At 45.1% G+C, this 20,605-nt stretch overlaps 1 protein-coding gene across 2 annotated transcripts in view; it reads right to left on the bottom strand.

Moving 5' to 3' along the window:
• Positions 1-20,605, bottom strand: part of RTN1 (reticulon 1) — a 166,872-nt gene that overhangs the window by 72,068 nt on the left and 74,199 nt on the right. For both annotated transcript variants that reach the window (XM_028508017.2, XM_036010565.1), the window contains exons 2-3: positions 9,585-10,349; positions 3,555-4,295 (exon numbers count right to left, since the gene is read on the bottom strand). In XM_028508017.2, coding sequence (XP_028363818.1) covers positions 3,555-4,295; positions 9,585-10,349 — 1,506 coding nt within the window. The remainder of the gene's footprint in view (positions 1-3,554; positions 4,296-9,584; positions 10,350-20,605) is intronic.

The following is a 20,605-nucleotide window of genomic DNA, read 5'->3' on the forward strand; positions in this document are numbered from 1 at the left end:
TTGTCACTGGTGACCTGTCTCAGAGTGGCGTCGGGTAGGAGTGTGAGAGGTGGCTGCCACAGTCTAAAACACGGCTTCTCACGCTTTAACACACACACGGAAACCATCTGTGGATCTTTGTTCAAATGCAGGTTCTGGCCCGCAGGTCTGAGTGGAGCCTGAGATTTCTAACTGGTGCCCACGTGGTACCCACACAGCTGGTCCAAGCACCATACTCTCAAGTTGTAAGGCAGTCAGAACACAGGAAATGGAAATGAGTGCGAAGAGACCACTATTTCCCCAAAAGTGTTCCGTAGAAGATGGATCCTGAGCACGGTCTAATAAAACAGATTCGCGATCAAACAGGCGTGGTAAATACCACACACCCATCCCGGTGGTAATTCCTTGGGTGTTAGTGTCTTCCTGAGAAATTTTTGCTGGCTTTTCACTCAGATGTCCCTAACAGGTACGGCTAATCTCACAGCAATGAAAACTTCTCTCTGCCGTCAGAGTCTGATGTTCATATGGGTCACCTGCAAGGGTCAGGGAACAGAACTGCAGGGTAGCAGGGGCCCAGGGGGGCAGAGAGTCAGGAAACTGGAGTGTGATGAATGGCATGTTGCCTCCAGGGCAACAGCAGCAGTAAAGCCTGATGCTCCTTGATGGCAGATGATATGATACCATCAGGTATGTGCCAAGCCTTATTCTAAAGATTCTGGACCTTTTTAAAACTGAATCCAGCACCAGCAGCATGGCTCCCCAGCCACAGGAACAAGCGTACTTGTGAACACCTGAACTTGAATGCATCTACACTGCCAGCGGCTTCACTGAACAAGAGCAGGAAACCACAGAAGCGAACTTGACCTCACTGCTGAAAGGAGTCCTGCTCAACATGAGCATAAAATTCTTCTGTCTGCTGCCAATGATTTAAGAACAGCCTGGAGGACGCTGGGCAGCGCTGACCCTCTCACCAGCTGAGATGCAGCAGGTGAGACCAGAAGGAATCGCAGAGCTCAAACAGCGCGCTGGCAGCGCTGAGTCACCTGCCCAGGACCGCCAGTGCTTGGCTGCCCTGAACGGCCTTTTAGACTCTCTTCACAGGAAATGCACTGAGCAGTAAGTTCCAGTGGGAGGCTGGACTTCAAAGGACATCGCAGTGCAGAAGGGAGCAGTGGTTATTCACCCTGGCACGCCGTAACTGTTTGAAAAGACTGCTACTCTCTCCTCTCTAGCATCTAAACTTGGCAGCAGAGGGTTCAGGCCATATGGGCACTTGCATAGGATTAGAATGACACCAGAACTGGCTGTAAGAGGTGCTCTGAAGCCTTACATTCACCGCTGAGGTTTTCTGTCACCTTAGCTCTTCGTCGGACATCTGGTCGGTCCGTCAGCCCCAGCTGTCATACTTGTCTCTTAGATTTATGAGGGAGGGGAATGGGTCTGCACAAGTCCATTTCCTCCTTATTAGCCTTCAGGTTTATTGACTTTTGAGGATAAGTGTGTTTGAACAGCACTGTGCATGGGGTTATTTCAGGGACACTAGTTAGCGGGTAAGGTGAAAACACATGCCTGGTACAGTCCAGTGGCATGAACTCAAGCTTGACTGCCTCAGGACAGCAGGGGACAGCAGGCTGTCTGTGCGAATGCTGTTCTGCAAGACTCCCTGCAGGCTGTAGGGTCCTGTCCCATCACAGAGTGGTGGCAGGAGAATCCAAATGAGTTTTGAAAAAATTATTGTATTTTTAATTTACTTTTTAATCCTCACCCAAGGACAATTTTTCATTGCTTTTTAGAGAGAAAGAGAGGAAAGGAGACAGAAACATCGATTGGTTGCCTCCTGTACACACCTGGACCAGGGATCAAACCTGCAATGTATGTATGTGTCCTGACCAGGAATCAAAGCCATAACCTTTCATTTAGGGGATGATGCTCCAACCACCTGAGCCACACAGCCAGGGTCCAAATTGGTTTCAATAGCTACCTAACAAATACACACTTCCTGTGTTAAATTTGTCATCAAATAGCCTCCCTATCCACACTAAATATACTTTGAACTCACAGGGAAGATATGTTTGAGAAATCAGAAGTCAATTATGGGACCCCACACAATGCCACGTGACTAAGCCACCAGCAACCATGCAACAGGGTGATTTTTCTTAATTTATTTTTTTAGAGAGAGAAAGAAGGATGGAAGAGAGAGAGAGAGAAACATTGGTTGGTTCTTGCATGTGCCCTGACTGGGGGGTGGAACCCAAAACCTTGGCATATCAGGATGATGCTCTAACCAACTGAAGTACCCAGCCAGGGCCTAGCGTGATTGTTTTACTGCATTCCTCCGAGTTTGCTTTATTATATTTTTCCAGGTTTCCTTGTCCCAACATATTAATTTTAAAGAATTTAGAAGCCAGTTTCAAATCTATAACTAGCAAGATGTTGCTCTCTATTTTTACATGAAGCCCTTTAATTGCTACTGATGTCGTTGAAGTTAGTGTATACACAGGAAGGAGGGTGCACCCTCAAAATCATTTATCCCCAAAAGGCAGAATGCTTCTAAAAAACAAAAAGCAGAGGAGATGTGTAGGAGGGGATCTTGAAAAAAGCTGTGCTTTAGGGTTTGCTTTAAAGTTCTACCTGGGTGTTCTCCACTCAGAAGCTGGGGAGAGGTCCTCTACCTTCATTCAGTATACCCCATTCTCTAGACTGTCCAGGACCTAATTCACTGACCTGACTCTTGGATTCCTCTCCTGAATTCTATCACACAATCAGATGTTGTGCATGATTCTGGAAGGAGAATGCCCTCCACATACAATGTCTGGAAGATAATAGAATGACTTCCACTTTTCCTGCATCGTAGACGTCCCAATTTCTCAGGGGAAAATATAATGGCCAAATTAAAATCATTCTAAGTTATAAGTGAGTTTTAAAAATTATTTATAGTGACCTTAGGTCTTGCTTAGGGACAAGACACACTCTGAATCCAACTTTGGTCCCCGTTTTTTCTGACTCTCTGGGACACAAAAACATTACCAAGGTCTGACTCCCTTGTTCTTCGAGTAAGAGAAAGAATGGTGGTAAGGACACACTGGCCCGTTTAAGAAAAGCTTGGCTGGCAAACTGGATGTGCTAATGGAAGGTTCCAGTCACTCCCCATTGTTGAGGGGGTAGGAAACTGTATAGGAACCTGGGATGAATGCGTGCGTGTGTGTGTGTGTGTGCGTGTGTGTGTGTGTACACCTATCCCTTCCCAAAAGGGGAAACTCAGCCCTGGAAGGAAAGGAAGAGCACACTGGCTCCACTCAACAGAGCATGGAGGACTCTCATCATTGAGGATGTGTGGGTTCTGCCAGCCCAATGCCACGCTGCTCACTGCTCGGAGGGAGTGGTTCTGCCACCAACATCTGAATTCTCTTTTCCCCTCCCCCTCCTGCTGGACTGGTTCTCTGCTCAACTGTTTGACCGGCTAGGACATGACTACAGGGCTGAGCCCGAACCAACCCCATGCTGAATACCCCAAACACCCAGAGAGAGCACACTAGGCAGACAAGCTGCTTCCATTATGAAAGTCGGCACTTTACCTTTTTGCTTATTGAAAAACAGCAGAGGGGGTGCGATGTCAGGACCGGGGCTCCTTGTGGCCACGGGACTCTCCTGGGAACTCGCTGCTTCTGCAGGTTTCTGCTGCACTGGGGACTCCTCCAGCTCTGGGTTTCTGTCTCCAGAGGGCAGCTCCTGGCCAGTTTGGGGGACAGCCGAGGGGAACTTAACAAAGGGGCCTGGCTCATCCAGGCCTCGCCGGCTGGGTGCGTGCTCACCGACTCGGGCACCCGGCTCCTCCCGGATGGCATCCAGGGCACCTGGCTTCAGCCGGGGTGAGTCCTGCTCCCGCTTGGGGCTCTCCTCCGAGGCCGAGGACGCGTCGCATGACTCAATGATAAGCTCACTGTCCAGCTCAGCCTCGCGCTCCTCCCTCAGGATGCTGTACTGGATAGAAGGCGAGGCCGGTGAAGGTGGCGGGCCACCCACATGGCCGAAGGTCACGTAGCCAGAGGTCAGTGCATCTTCCGCGGCCAGTGGATCCTCGGACACCAGCTCTATTTCCGAGTCCCCTGACTCTGCACTGCTGGCCTCGTGGTCCAGGGGGCTGGGGATAGTGGGCAGCCCAGACTTGGCCTTGGCCTCGGGCCTGTGGGCCACCTGGCCCGCTGGCCGTGGGCTCTCGGCGGTTTCATATGATAAGCCCTTTGCTTCTTTAATGGCAGCAATCAGCTCATCCTCCGAGATGCTGCTTTTCCCATGAGATTCTGCAGCAGATGGTTCTGTCGTCCCACAAAGTGAAGGAGAGCGGGAGAGGCGCACACACATGGACAGACAGATGGACAGAGAGACAAGAAATAAAACAAAGTTCCATTAGGAGAGATGTTTTCTCGTTGCTTAAGAAACACATATGATTAGCACAAAAATAGTCTTGTTTCCAGGGCTAAGCTGGAAAGACAGGCCACCTCAACTAAAAGGCTAATTACTATTATGGCCCAATTAATCAGTTTCACACACCTATCTATCTTAATATAGCTCTTTAAAAAATGACCCAGCAATTTCTTAGCAACAGCAGCACCTTGGTTTTTTTGTTTGTTTCAACATGGCCCAGACTCTAGAAGTCATTGTTTTTAATTTCTAACGTATTCTCCCAGGGAAGTTTTCAAATGTCACAGATTTCATCAGATAATCTAGTGGATATAACTCTCCAGTTTGGCCCACCAATATCAACAAATCTGGAGATCAACCATTATCACTTATCCATTGCTGCTCTTGTTCCCTCCTTTGATAAGACAAAGAAAGTCGATGTGGATCCCTATGTACAATGTGATTTCCCATTAGAAACAATAATCTTACTCATTTTCAGCAGGAAGTGTAACTAGGTGGAGCCACATAAGAGGGTCTTTGCCCGTTCCACCAAGCTGTCTGTGTGGATCGCCGCAGCGCCCAGTCCCTCTAGTGGGGCGGCCTGCTGCTCCTCTCTGCCCTCGCTTCAGCTCCTCTCAGGAAGAACAGAACCTGAGATTCCCCCCCAGCCCCCTCTGTGAATGCCTGCCTTCTGCCCGATAATCTGAAAACATGACTGGCAATCTCGCTGGTATTTCTGTCCCTTCGAAGAGCCTACCTGGGATCACCATGACAACAGCTTTCAGGAACTCGGTCTTCCCTTGCCATACAGAGGGCCTTACTTCAGAATATCCTAGATTGTGGTCTCTGGCCATTCTGTGAGCAGGGGCTACTTGGGAATGATGGCTAAGGGGTAATGGATTTTTTTTGTGGGTGGGGGTAATGAAAGTACTCTAAAATTTGTTGTGGTGATAGATACACATATTCCACTAAAAGCCATTAAAATGTAAATGGACAAATTGTATGGTATGTGGATTATATCTCAACAAAGCCACCTGACCTGTATTGGAATGTAGTATGAGTGAGAACTTTATTTATGTTAAACATCTGAGATTTGGGGATTTAGCTGAATCTGAATGAGTGTGCCTCTTCAATCTGGATTCCGTTCCGCTTGCCTAAGTTTCACTGCTAACTCTCAGGTCACTTTGGGGTTCCAACCCATTAAGAGGCTGCTGTAATCATTGAGAGGAGGAGTTATGATCACCCGGTGAGTTGTGGTGGTCATAGGGGTAGAAAGAGAGGACAATTCAAGAGACACTGAAGGGAGAAAAACCACAGATTTAGGGTCTGACTCGTGTGGTGGGTGAGAAAAATGGGGTGTCGGAGGTCACTCAGAAATGGTGAACCTGGGTGAGTAGACTGAACAGGAATTCCATACCCAGAAACATGGATGTCAGAAGAGTGAGCTGTATTGATGAGACAGGGGAAGAAATTCTTATCTTGGATATCTTCCCCTCCCATGGCTCATATTCTTCCAAGTTTCTCATGTTGGAAGCTTCTGTCTGACCATCTAAACTGCTAGGACTGACCGAACGCCTACTTCTTCAACATTCCTAGGCCTGTGCATTTGCTAGCCTTCATACCTGAGCTGCTCTCTTTGAATCGTGAGGGTCCTTCTCCTCATCGAGATCTCAGATCACATGTCACATCCTCAGAGAAGCCGCCCCAATCCCCCCACACCCAACACTCTGTCACCCTTTATAGCACTCACGCTTTATGAAATGACACTACTCATTTATGTTTTTTTTTTAATTGTCTCCTCTCACTAGCAGGTAAACTCCATGAGGGCAGGGACTTTATAAATCTTGTACTGCGATGTCTCTGGTGCCCCACAGATGTCTGACATAGAAAAGTCACACAACAACTACTTTTTAATAAAAGAATGAATTTTGAAAATGAGTAGGAGAATCACAGACCTCACCAATGCAAGGAAATAGCAACAGTAGTTTTCAAAGAGTTAAGATTAAAACTGACTTACTTTTTATTGCTTTTTTCTTTTTAAGGGAAGCTGGGTGGCTTAATAATGATCACTCAGTCACTGGCCATTCTGAGGCCAGCACCTGAAAGAACGCCCGTGACCGCCCTGGCACCTTCTGGGTGCCGCGCTGGTGTCGGAAGCCACACGGTGCCGATGGGTCCGTGGTCTGGGGCATCAGGACAATGCCCATTTCTCTAAAATGCTTCACCTGTTCCCTTGACTGGTCTTTACTGAGAAGATACTTTCAATATCTGATAGGTAAGAATTTTTACCTCTCTACTTCAGGATATATTACTTAACGAGATAAAAACAGTTAAGTATGTTGTAGGAAGTTACAAAATGAAGTAATCTATTGGACTTAAAAGAAAATAGACTGGACTCCCTGCTTAAGCTTCAGGGTCTGTAGCTAACACTGCTCTAAACTAGAATTTCTCCTCATTCATAATTCATGTAATTAGAAGTATTCCCCAGAACTGATAATTTCCTTATTTATCAAATGATGATAAACAGAATTCCTTTTGTTTAGAATGTTTTCCTTTCCCTCGGCTTGTCTATACGGTTTTATGTAATTCTTGGTGTTTGTCTTATCTGTTGGCACTGGAAATGGCAGAGTGACCCAAGACCCCAGGGAGGTAATGAAGCCCAAATTTTCCAGTGTTTATGGGCAGCGTGTCATATGAAACCAGGGTCACACACGCTGGGAAGGGGGTTAGGTTAAACTTTTGAAATAAAAAGAATAAGGAGAAAGGCCTCAGAGACTAGCTGATTCCTTTGTCTCTTCTGTTAATTTTATTCTTACTTGTTATTTTATGACTCAGGTATTATGATGTGGAGAATGGGTGGAGAGAGGAGCTGAGTAACGGGACAAGGGACATGCTCCTTCTTGAACAAACCTTGCTTAGAATGCTTATTTGGAGCAACTACAGAGAAATCCATTGCCCTAACTCCATGCTGTGAAGTGGGCAACTCAAGATCATAAAACTCCAAGGTTACATGAGTCAGATCTGTCTTTGTTTTCTCTTGGAGTTGCTCCAGAACCCCAATGGGTCATGGCTATTTAAAAAATAGAAATACCCTAACAATAATTAATGAACCCTATATCAAGTCTTTCTTATCAATTTTGTAAACTATAATTTTTACAAGAAGCATGTGCCACATAAGTGGACTTCTATATGCTGATGCATTCCACTCTTCCTAAAGACTGGCTGAAGTTCTCTGGACTGACCACCAGGCAGTCCTGGAGCTCTGTGAAGCACAGCTGATAATGTAGCTTACATCTTCACAGCGTCCCAGAATGACAGAGATAGTTGCATTGCCAGAAAGAGCACAGGGAGGCTTTGAGACTCAGCTATGTCCCTACCCCATGCTGTGGACCAGGATGAGTCATATCTAATTCACCGGAGGCCTCAGCTCCGGTGAATCCAGTCCCTTATTTGTCATCACAATCCAATCTTGACTCACATTTTATAAGTTCACTGTACCCTCACACCTTCTGTCCTTGTACCTTCTCAGACTGGAAGGCCATCCCTCCCCTTTACCTGTGTTATTTCCTCCTGCTCCTTTAAGGGTCACTTCAGGTCTCTCAGTTCACCTGCGGGGGAGGGGAGGCTGCTGGACTTTGATGCCCCTCAGCACTCCACGCTTCCCTCTCTCAGAACACAGATCACACCAGAGTTTCACTGTTTTCCTGGTCAATTGCCCACTACAGGGTGGGGACTCATTTATATTTGTTTTGTAAAAACCTGTTATCACCAGTACTTCGTAGAATGACTGACCAAAAGAACATGTAGAAAGTGTTTGTTGAGTAAGTGAATAAATTTGAAAATCAGAGACTTGGTGCAGTGCATCTCTGAGACTCTTGGAGCTTCATAGTTGAACGAGTCTGAGATAAGGCTGGGGATGGGGAGGAAGTGATGCTAACTAACTCTTTAGGGAACCAGGGCAGGAGGTATTTCCATTAGGTCCGCTCTGTTTTAACACTTGGACTTACTGCAGCATCGGGGTTTAGAGTAATCACTCCTAATCCTGCAGTCTGAGACCTGTTTTAAGAATTCAGTGAAAGCTCATTCACCTGAGGTGCTGAAAATCACTTTCTATGAATCAAAAGGTTTGTAGATTACTTTTCAGGAGAGTCAGAATGTCAGTCACTACAGGTAGGGGAAGATTCGAAGCCCTCAAACTGTCCTCTTCATCCTGATGCCTCATGTGCACACAGGATGAAGATACACACGGGACAAAGATGCACACAAGATGGAGATGTACAAGGGATGGAGATGCACATGGAATGAAGATGTACATGGGGTGGAAGATGTACATGGGGGTGGAGATGAACACAGGATGGAGATGCACACAGGATGGAGATGCACATGGGGTGGAGATGCACATGGGATGAGAGATGCGCACAAAATGGGAGATGCACACAGAACAAAAATGCACACAGAACAAAGGGGGCAGGAGAGCTCCTGTTACCACTCTGGCCTTTCACCAGGTAGAGGAGCCCCCTCTGTATGTATGAGGATGTACTGAGAGTGTGGGTTAACACCCTGCCTTGAGTCAGAGTAGCAGAACATTCAAGTTGAATAAAATTACAACTTACTGAATTTTAGAATTTTAAAAATTCTATCTAAATAAATTATTTAGTTTAAAAAATAAAATTGTAGGCAGATCTTCAATACACTACAAGATAAAAATGGCAGTGCCGAGGCTGAAGGGTGGGAGCAGGAGAAGTCCTCTGTCAGCCTGCCTCTCACTGCCCATGACCTTCCAAGAGTCCCTGAGGCCCACCTCTCCCTTCCGTGTGCAGACTTGGGTCTGAGGCCAGGAAGATAAAGGTCCTGACCAAGGTGACACAGGCCAGGTGCGTCCAGGAGCCCCGGGAGGAAAGCCACCCTAGAAGTGGGTGGTGCCTCCCTCTCTGCTCCAAACAGTAGACCCGTGTGAGGGTTTTAGTGTTTCCAGTGTGTCGCTCCTTCCCCTCAATAGAAGAGAAAACTTTATACAAAGCAAAATCTGGCAGGACTTTAAGGAATATCCGAAATCTCAACCTTTGTACAATGGGCACAAGACTAGAAAAGCTGCATGCTAATTAAATTAGTTGAGATGAGACTTGAAAGCAAATCCTGATTCCTTAACATTCAGATTTCCATGTGCTGGCTTTTCCCAAGACAGGGAATAGCCGTTTCCTTACCTGTCGCAGAAGATGGAGGAGTGATGGAGCCCGGGCTGTCATCTTCGGGCTCTGAGACAGTGACAGTGGGCACTGTGTCAGGACTCGGTTTCAGACAGGTATCTTGCTTCTCAGGGCTCACCTCTTGGGTAGCAGTTTCAACAGGAGGCTCCGTCTCTGTCAGCGTGATTTTGACGGGGGCAGCGACCAGGGAGGCCCTGTGGTGCTCTTCGGAGAGATCATCTATATAAGGAGCAAAGGTTGATTCTTCAAATAAATGGTCCTTGAGGATTTTTCCCTCCACAGGGGCTGGTTCATGGACCTTTTCAGATTTGGTTGAGACTTCAGTGTCCATATTCTTAAAGTCCAAGTCTTTCTCTTGCAACTTGGGGTGAGGTTGCTCCTGAGAGTTCACCTCTCCTGGCCCAGTTATGTCCATGTATTTGTAAGCTTCTGCTTTCATCTGGTCCAGGGGGTCCGCTAAGATCTTGTTCACTTCGGTGGGCTCTGCAGGAGTCATCTCTATTCCGGAATCAGAACTAAATAAGCCGTGAGGCTCTGTCCCAGGCATGTCTGCTAAGGAGGGTCCGGGGGTGCTCAGCTCCTCGGGACTCTCTGATGCGGTGATGTGGCCATTTTCCTTCTGAAGAATTCCAGTGAAATATGTAGAATCCTCCTGAGGTGGGTAACAGACGTCGGAAATCAGAGACGTGTAACATGCTCCTTCCCCATCTTTTGATGCCGTTGAACAGGGATGATCCATAGCATGGGAGACATCTGCCACCCCTAGGAACCAAGACACGGACAGACAGTGAGTGGGTGCTGGGCTTCCGTCCTCTCTCCTGCCTAACCCACCCCCCACCACTGCCCTGTGAAGACACAGCATCCTTTCTCCTCCAGACCACAGAGTTCCCTCTCAGCGCCGGCACGTCATTCCCCTTGTCTCCCTGACAGACCACAGCCCGGGTGCATGCCCGGCAGCAGACTCCAGGGGCTCACACAGCCGCCGTGGCCAGAGAAGTTAGGGACAGATCCCAGAGGACTAGAAAGTTGATTTTCAACATCTCCTACCTCACTACACAACAACTTGGTCTTAACATTATTTAACGGAAGCCCTCTTTATACATTAAAATCCTCATGACTCTAAGCAGAGTTGGAAATGTAGGCTAATTCAGGCCTGTGAGAACAGCAATAGGATAGTGGACTGGGGAGAGAGGGGCTACTGTCAGAGCTGGAAGAGGCCTCAGGAGACCCTCTAGTCCAGCCCTTTCCTCCAGGGACACCTGCTCCGCCTGGATGGACGCCATCCCTTCTCTTTCTAAAGGTCCTCAGAGAAAGGGACTACGGGTTTTCCAGTGGACTCATCCCAAAGCACTATCACTTTAATGGTGCTCTTCCCTGTTTCTTCAGTTTCCTCCTCATTTTGTTTCACTCTCATTCATTCATCTACTGCCCATTCTCTGCCTTCCAGTGATATTCACAAGGGCCCACTGGGAATTTCCTAGTTCTACTGGTGGTGCCAAGGGCAAAAGAAGTTTCCAAGTTTGAGTCTATAGGGCGTTTTCACCTGGCCTTCATTCTACTCACAGGCCAGCCAAATGTTCACTAACAGGCAGAAGAGGAAAACCCTCCATTATTTTTCTTGCCTGTAAAATGTCGTCAGAAAGAAAGCTAATGCTTATTGAGGCATTACTAAATGCTAAATAGTTGAATTTTGCCTAATTCTTACAATTGTTTTATAAATTGAGCCCCACACTCTGAACATACAAACTCCTCTCACACATACACATACACACAATTACACACACAGCCTTTAAGACACACCCAAAGAACATTCCAGACAGGGCGCCAACTCATCAAAGTACCAGTAGCAGTTAACACAATAGTAAGAGCTCATATTTGAGTGCTGGCTGTGTGTCAGGTATAGTTCCAAGCTTTTTAGTAATATTGATTCATTTAATCACCAAAACAATCTTAGGAGATCACTACTATCATTAGCTTGAATTTCCAGATGAGGAAACTGAGGAACAGACAGGCTAAATAACTCATCTAGGAGCTCACAGGCAGAGCCAGGACTCAAACCCCAGTAGTCTAGGTGTCAGGAAACCTCCTCCCACACCCTTTGAGTCTTCTTAAAATCAATTTGTGAAGTTCTTTTTTAAAAAGTAATGTTGAATCTAGCATTATGACAAATAAACTTTTGTATTTTCCTGGCTTTTTCCTTGGTTGCACAAACCACTGTTTGTCTAAGGGAAACAAAAAAAGCACAAAGCCTCTTCTCCACTCTAGCGCTTTCCCGCCTCAGCCCCTTTTTCCTGGCTGTTCTCTTTCCTCGGACTTCTCTGCCCACAGATTCCCGCACGCCGACCCTCTCACTGCCAGCTCTTTGCTCCAAGCTCACCTTCAAAAGGATGACTATGACCCCTCTCTATCCAAAACTGCTACCTGCCCCACCTCCCCCACTCCCCGGTAACCCTGTTCCCGCTACCCTTCTCTACTTTGTCTCCCCCCCATATCATTTGTCTCTTCCTCATACACCAAATAATCAATCAATCAATTAGTTGGTTAGTTAATTTCTTATGTGTTGATTGTCTTCCCTTGCTAGGCATGCTCCATGAAAGTGGGAATCTTTGACTATGCCATTTGTTAATATAGCTCAACCCCTAGAACGGGACCTGGCACATAGTAGGAACTCAATAAATATTTGTGAAATTAAAAAGTATAAATTTTAGAATTAAGCACATGTAACAGGATTGTGTGAGAAGACAGGTTGGCAGATTCCCTTAAATTGCTAATGACACTCACTTTACTCAGCAAGTGGCCTGTATCTGTAGCCACTTCAAACCTGTACATTTCAGTAAAGCTTCTAATTGTACTTCCTTTGCATGTGGCTGCCCCTTTTCAATTTAGACCCCCCCCCAAAAAAGCTCAACAGCAAAAGGAATAATATTAATGATGAGCCTTATTGCCTACCATATGGAGACTACCAAAGAAAAAGCTAATGAACTTAAATCCATGTGTGCACCCACACCTTTATCCTACAAAATTTTAAAAATTTCTTTCATTATTTGGGCTCAGCCTACCTACAGACTTCACTGGAGCAGAGAAATCAGTCGTGAGATACTTCATTACAGACATGTGCATCCTGGGATTCTCTACCACAATCACCTGGAACCACTACCAGCTGTTAATAAGAAATTGTTCACCAGAAAGAAAGGAGGGGTTTGCCCACAGATACAAATTGTCTGGAGGTGTGGGGGTGGGGAGGAGGGTGTTCTCCTGGGAAATGCGCAGCAGGTGGTGTCAGGGCTGCGACAGTAATTACCATCTGACTCTCACTCAATGCTTCTTCTACTGCAGAGGCCACCACAGGGCTCCTGGCCCTTAGCACCTGGATCTGGCATGGTGCACAGCCCTCCATCCCATGGTCTGCTGATACCAGTTATCACACTAAACACAACTCAGCAGCTGGCTGCAGGGTTCTGCCCTGCTTCACTAGATAATCCTTAACCTCTGCAGCCTTGCATTTGAGACAAAGTGGATGCCATCTGGCCTCACAACTCTGTCTCTGCTGCGCTTCACCGTCTCACACTCACTCCACCAGCTTTCTGAGCCCTTTCACTCTCCAGTTCAGACTCTGAGCTCTGACTCATATGCACTCCCCATCACTTCTCTAACACTTTGTCCTTCCAATCTCCACCCCCAAACCTCTGACTTTCAACCTCAAGCCATTCAAGTTAAGCAGCTTTGAATGCTCCTCCTCCACAATGAATGTGTTGACTACACCTGTCAGGACTTGACCCCTTCCTATTGTTCCCCCTCATCTTTCCTCCAGCACATAATTATACTGCTCATGTGGCACATGTGACATGCGACTTCTCTATGTCCAAGTTATCGCCTACTGACCTGCCAGCTCCTGGAGTTTGATGCTCATGGCTTGCACACTTTACTGTACAGTAGGCACCCAACACAACATGAATGAATGAATGAATGAACCAATGGATCAATCAATTGACTTATTCTATGCAGCTACTGAGAACTAGGACTAATTGATACAAGTCGGAAAGAGAATGTGTTCAATCTATCAGGTGAAAGACCAGTCTAGAATTTGAGTTACCCAACAAAGGGATAGAGCTGCATCTCAGAAATAAGAGTGCTCTGACCCCAGTGGGCAATCAGGTAAAGGGGGGCCCAGCATCTGCCTAGGCAGAAACCAGCATTTGGTGAAAAGTCCCTCCCAACTTACTATGATTTTTGTACTGATTGGTTGCCACTCTAGTCAGACACAACATCCTGTACTCCTTTATTTGTAAAACTGAATCAATATAATTTTCCCTAGGTAGTCCCACAGCATATAGGAGCTCCCCAGATGTACGGTAATTATTAAGGGAGTAGAATCTAGAGTACATCTACACTAAAAAGGAGACAATAAAACCGGGGTTGTCCAACCTGTGGCTTGTGGCAGCATGCAGCCCAGGATGGCTGTGAATGTCGCCCAACACAAAGTCGTAAATTTACTTAAAACATTATGAGATTATTTTTGTGATTGCATGTTGCAATGTATTTAATGTGTGGCCCAAGACAACTCTTCTTCCAGTGAGACCCAGAGATGCCAAAATGTTGGATGCCCTTACATAAACAAAATCAATAATTGGGAGGAATTTCCACCTCTGAGATTCTTATCCTACCACCTGTGTCTTATTCAGAGAGCCCAGCATGAAATGGAAAGGAAGAGAAACAAAGCCACTTGGGTAAATCACACATTTAAATGGGACCATGTCAGAACACTCATAAAAGCAACAAATAACCTACATACTTTGAATGTGGCCATGTCCCATTTTCTTAAAATGACCTAAGTACCCTGAACGATTGTCAAGGTTCCAACTTATTGAATTTGAAAATGTACATACATTACAGGGTGCCTATCTGTTAGAACTCCTGAAAACAGAAAGCCCTCAGAGACAGTCAATTATGTGAGTTGCAGGTTCCTGTGGGATGGTTGGAACTGGCAAGCGAGCTGAGCCTCAGGCTCAGGAAAGCCAATTAATTCTTGTCAGCTCTTCCTGCAGAGCTGGCAGATGTGGGACCTGAGAGAGACAGCATGAGCCAGGCACCCCAGCTAGGAACCAATATTGTTACATTGTTAAATACAAATCCACTAAATAAAAGCACTTTCCTTCTCAAGACCAGAAATTACTGCTTTCTTTATGTACCCCAGGATTCCTTGGAACATCTGACCTCTTTCTCCCTGGCTATTTCTTTGGCCACCTGGACGCCCGATTCCTGTGGGAGACGACACACAGCGGGCGGGCCCACAGAAGCCCTCTCGGGGTGATGGGACAGGAGGGCACCACAAATTCAGTGACCTGGATGCATTTAAAATGGGATTGATTTTTCAAATTTTCATTTTACAAGTAACTTTTCAGGAAAGTTCTTAAAATCAAAACGGAAGAATCCATTGGTCATGATTTCTAATCAAAAGCTAAGTGGAAGAAAGATGAAAATAAGCTCAAATTATTGCCATTCAATCATTTGTGCTGATAACAATCAGCCTTCTGTAGCCCCCAGTGCCCTAGTTCAGAAATGCTGATCACGATGAGCTAGACAAATTCAGGAACCTCGTAAAGGGTGGGTGTTTTCTTTAATTCTCTGGGAATACGAAGGAATGAGATGACAAAGATGATTTGCTGAATATGGTTTTACTTTCCCCAAGGAAAGTTTCAATCCCAAAATTCTAGTTCTTAATTCTGAACGGTCCTCAGAATCAAGTTCACTCAGTTGGCAGCCAACAGCTTAGGTTTGCATTCAGACTCTGCTGCTGTCAGTGGTGAGACTCTGTGCAACTTAGCCTCTCTGAGCCTCAGTTTATTGATTTTTAAAATGGGGGCAATAATAGTTCCCATCTTTATTGGGCTGTTATGAGGATTAAGTGAGATGATACACTTAGCTCTGTGCCTGGCATGTAGTACACACTCAATAAATGAGAGCTGTGCATTTTATTTTTTCCTCTACTTTGAAAGGAGGACACTCACCATTTGCAACACATTACCACCTGTCCACTGGCTTGGTACCTTATCCCTAGGGACATGCGGTCAGGCTAGTCGGGGCCAGAAAGAATTGAATACAGCCAATCTGCACTCATGTTTCCCTCTGGGGTCTGCCTTATATGCCAACATCCCAGAGTGCAAGGCCAATGCTGTCTGCAGAACTCCATGAGCAGGCAGTCGGTTGTTAAATACTTTCTAATAATGCTACTGGCGCAGATCCTGTCACAACAGTGGTGATGACAGCCTCAAGTATAAAAACCTGAACGTACCAAGACAATAGACAATAAAGAAATGAGAGTGTTCAATGCCATGGAAGAACTTTTCCCTTGAGGATGGAGCTCATTCTGACCCCTCAGGGTAAAGATAAGGGCCCGTGGTTTAGGGTGACACCCCTATAACTCCATAAAGCCCTCTTACTACTCTGAAATGGAAGCAGAGAGGATGCCAGAATGGAAGACAGATTATACCAAAGGTTTTCTGAGCACAGAGGTAGATAAGCTCCAGTAGAGAAGTTGCTGGATTAAAAACAAAAACAAAAAGCAAAAACACCAATTATTGTAGGAATAGAGCCAATACCAATAGGCACAGGGGACACTGGTCCCATTGCATTAAGAAATATTTTAAAAGGAGGAGCATAATTAAAAAAAAAAACAAAACTGGAATGATGGTGGGAGTGGAGAGAGAGATACACATTCAAAATCAAGAATTAAAGACCAGAACCCGAGACCCGGGAGTGCATCTGCAGTCACTGTTCCCAGAATCGTTTGCCCTCAGGCTGCCCGTGTGATGGATGGCAGTAGCCTGCCCGGAGGTTAGGCTCTGCGGCTCTTTCCCTGAAACTCCCACTCATCTTTCTGGGTGCTAGGGAATCAGCAGCCGCACAGTGTGGAGGCTGTGACACATTTGACAACAGAGCCACCTAGAATAAATGGATATGCCAGGGAGGCTCCAGGATCCTCTATGTCTCCTAGAAAACATCCTCCTTCTGAAATTAAGTGGACTGTGAATTAACATGACAAATGGGTACTGAGAAACCCAGGTACACTCATTTTTTACAATTTTATCTATGTAATTAGTTAATAAGATAAAAAAGAAAAAATGAGCCTGCATTCGCCAGCCAAAGACTCTAAGCCAACGCTGATGACATGCTTGGGGGCTTAAGATCGTGAGTGACTACTCTGTCTTTTTCCAATTCTCTGCCTTATTTAAAGCCTGCCTGCCAGAATGATAGATTTAGCTGTTTGGGACTGCCAAACTGGTGTTTAATAAAAACTGAGTCAGCAAGTTTCAGGGCTTTCTTTCCCTTCTGAAGAGCCAGGGTTTGCAGTACAGAGTTTTCACTTTGACAGAAAATTCTGCTAGAGGAAAAAACACGGCCTGGCAGGCAAAGCACTGTCTGGGTTTCCCCAACAGTCCTCAGCAGTGCCTTGGGGAGAACGAGGCTGCAGAGCGTTGGGAGAGAACGGCAGCAGCAGCTCTGACGAGCCTGGATGTGTGAGCTGTTTTTCGCCTGCTGCCCAAGGGCGGGAATGTGATTCTACGGCCTTCTTTGGGGAGGGAGGCTATCGGTAAATGTTTATTTAAAATTTACTTAGATCTTAAGAAAAGGGACTTAAAACTTGACAGAGAGCCTCACTGCTTTTTTAAAATAACACCTATATTGATTTATAATTCACAAACCATAAAATTCACTCCAACTGTGCAATTCAGCAGTTTTTGTGCATCCCCAGAGTTATGCAACCATCTGCACTCTCTAAGCCACCCACCTAATTTATATTCATTCTCCTCGCAATGCTTTCCATACAAAGCTCTAAGTGACCTCTGCCCCACAAAGAATTACTTTAAAAGAAAAAGCTTCCCCAACCTACTTACATTTGTTGATAGAATTTTGTTCTCTGATTTCCAAAGGAAAAAATAATTTGTCTTTGGTCACACTTCCCTCAGTGCTAGGTACGCAAGTAGGAGCAAAAATGTTTACTAAAAATTTCTGTTGGTGCTTTAACGGTTCTCTTGCTTCCTCCTCCTACTGTAGAATCATCTAGCTAATCCCCACAATTTCTTTTATATGCACATTTCCCCTTTCTTCCCAGCTAGACCCTTATCATCTCCTGCTGAAATAACGGTGATAGTTTCCTGTGTTCTCCAGCTCTCAGCCTCACCTCTCCCATGCGCCGCCCTGCACATGCTGGACGTACTGCTTTCCCTGAAACACCAGCTGCACTGTGTCACTTCTCCATTCCAGAGTCTTTAGTGGACATCTTCGTCCACCTGTTGGCTTGGAATTCAGGATCCTCATCAATGAGGTCCCCATCTACCTTTATAATTTTAAGTCTGAGCCTGCTCAAGAAATGCCCAGTTCAAACCCACAGGCATGAGATTTTCAACTTCTATGCTTTTACTCAAGCCCTCCCCCTCCACTGAGAGGCTCTTTCGCTTCTCCCAAATCCATATAAAGTTTCTGGTGACGTCTCACCTTCTCTAGGGAGTCTCCCCCCACAGCCTGCTCCTCAATGCTGTCTCCCTCCTCTCCACTCTCCAAGGGCTGCGGCCATTCGTTTGGGGCTCATGAGGTCTTCTGCCTTTGTCACCTGCTATCTGTTTTCTGTACACTGGTGGACAGCCATGTCTTTGCTTCTTCATCTCCCCGAGTCTCTGGCACTGTGCTTGCACGTAGCTTGTGCTTAGTAACATTACTGAACATTCACCGTGTGCAAAGCACCAAAACGAAGGACATTCCCATATTAATGTAGGCTCAGTAACCAAGTGTGTCATGAACATTCATTCACTGAAGCCACTATTCATAACTGGAAGTTCAGGTGCCCCTGGCTGCCTGTGGCACTCATGCTGATGGGTGGCAGGGTCTCTTGGAGGATCATAATCAGAGCAGGGACATCCCACGTAGAGCCCTCACATGGCATATCCTAATTCATCTTTCTTGTCAGGCATAGCATTTTCAGAAGAAAATACAGAAACCTTGGAAGGGTTCTTCAAAGTTGTCTAATCCAATTCTCTTTCCATCCTATGATCTCATCCACAAAGCTCAGGATTGACCATCTTCCAACCTTGGTTTGAATATTTCCATTGGTGGAAATACTGCTATGCAAACCTAATTACTAGTAAGTGTCATAGTTAAGAGTCTAGGCTGTGGAGTCGAATACATGACTTTGAATCCTGACTCCACCATTTACTAGCTGTGTGACCATGGACAGATTTCCTAATACCTTGTGCTTCAGTTTCATCTGCTAATGATGATCATCACCTTATAGGGTTATTGTGAGGACTAAATGAGACAGTAACATCAAAGCACTGAGAATCACATCTTAAGGGCTCATGATCATTTTCAAGATGGAACTTAAACACGCCTTACTGTTGTTTCCAGCCTTTAGTCCCATGTTTGTCTTTGAAGTCTACAGCTGGAAACAGGCACCTCAAATTATTAAAAAACAACACCACACATAAAGGGCTAATCTCCCTAATGTATAAAGAGTTCCTAGAAATCAAGAAGAAAAGACCCTCAATTCATTTTTTTAAGAAAATGAATGAAGAATAAACACTATGCATAGAAAAAAACAATATAAATGACCCCAGAATATAAAAATTCATATTAAAACAAGCTTACAATGACATTTCTCCATTACCAGTTGTGAAAAATTCAACAAAGGTTGGCGATACACTCTTTGGTGAGGCTAGGGAGAAAGGGGCACTCAGGTACCAAGGGGGTCTGGCAGAAGTGGAATATGACATAACCCTTAAGGTGGGCAATTTGTCAGTGCATTTACACTTTGAAACAGCAATTTTACTTAGAGAAATTATTGTATAGATATACTTGCACATTTTCAAACTGGATGTAAACAAACATTCATCACAGTATAGTCTGAAATAACAAAAATTAAAACAAACTCAAATGTCCATTATCAGGGCTTGGTTAAACAAATGATGGACTTCTACCATAGAATACTGTGTAATTCTACAGTAGAATGAAGACCATCTCCATGTGATACTGATATGGAAAGATTTCTAGATAAATATTGTTTAGTGGATAAATAAGATGCAGAACATGTGTTATAGAGATAGATACAGCTATACAGAAGCAGATACACAGAATGCTAGCTCTCATGCCAGAAAAGGAAGGAAATGAGAATATTTGTTTGCACTTGTTCATATGTGAATAAAGAAACACTGGTAGAATACCCAATAAACTAATTATTATCCATGAGGGTGGGATGGGATAAAGAGTAAAAAAAAAAAATATAAAAGAGACTTTTTGTAGTGTACTTATTTTTTAAAATATTTTTTCTTTTCAACCAAATGCATGTATTGCTATTTAAAAACCAAGAAAAAGAAAGCAATGAGGGATGATAGTAATCCCTCAACTATGAGGGAAGTCCCCAATCCAGTCTCCTCTTCCACATGACGAGCATTCTAAGATTTGAAGACAGACATGTCCCCTCTGCGTCCCATGGCTCAGGCTAGAACTCCTCATTCTCTCTTTCACATTTGTTTTCCCCCCTCGCACTTTGAGCTCCTGAGAGAATGGATTGCACCTCGTGTCCCACTAGTTCCCTCAGCTGAGCACCCTTGCTGGCACATAGGTTTTGTTAGGCAAGTACTTATGAAAAGAGTCAGTGAATATGTTTCCACACTCGTCATACTGTTTAGTTTGTCATGGTTCAAAATCTGACCTGGATCTGATTACTAGCTGGTACGAAAAGTGAGGGGCAGTGAGACTCTTTCCTCTCCCAATTTTTTTTCCTTTGACTTAAACTTCCCATTTTTATTCACAAAATTGTATAGTTGCTGGCACATACTATTATCTCATGTTGCATATGTGGCCAACTAAACAGGTGTGAACATAGCTGTTGTTGTTTTTTTCTAAATAAATGCCTAATTCCAAATGCACTTTCTAGCCACAGCAACGGGTATATATTTTACAAATTTGAAAGATATTACAGCCAGATGCAAAGACCCTTCACAGTAATTGCCTAAGACCTGCAT

This window comes from Phyllostomus discolor, chromosome 1, assembly GCF_004126475.2.
Source record: "Phyllostomus discolor isolate MPI-MPIP mPhyDis1 chromosome 1, mPhyDis1.pri.v3, whole genome shotgun sequence".
Classification (NCBI taxonomy): domain Eukaryota; kingdom Metazoa; phylum Chordata; class Mammalia; order Chiroptera; family Phyllostomidae; genus Phyllostomus; species Phyllostomus discolor.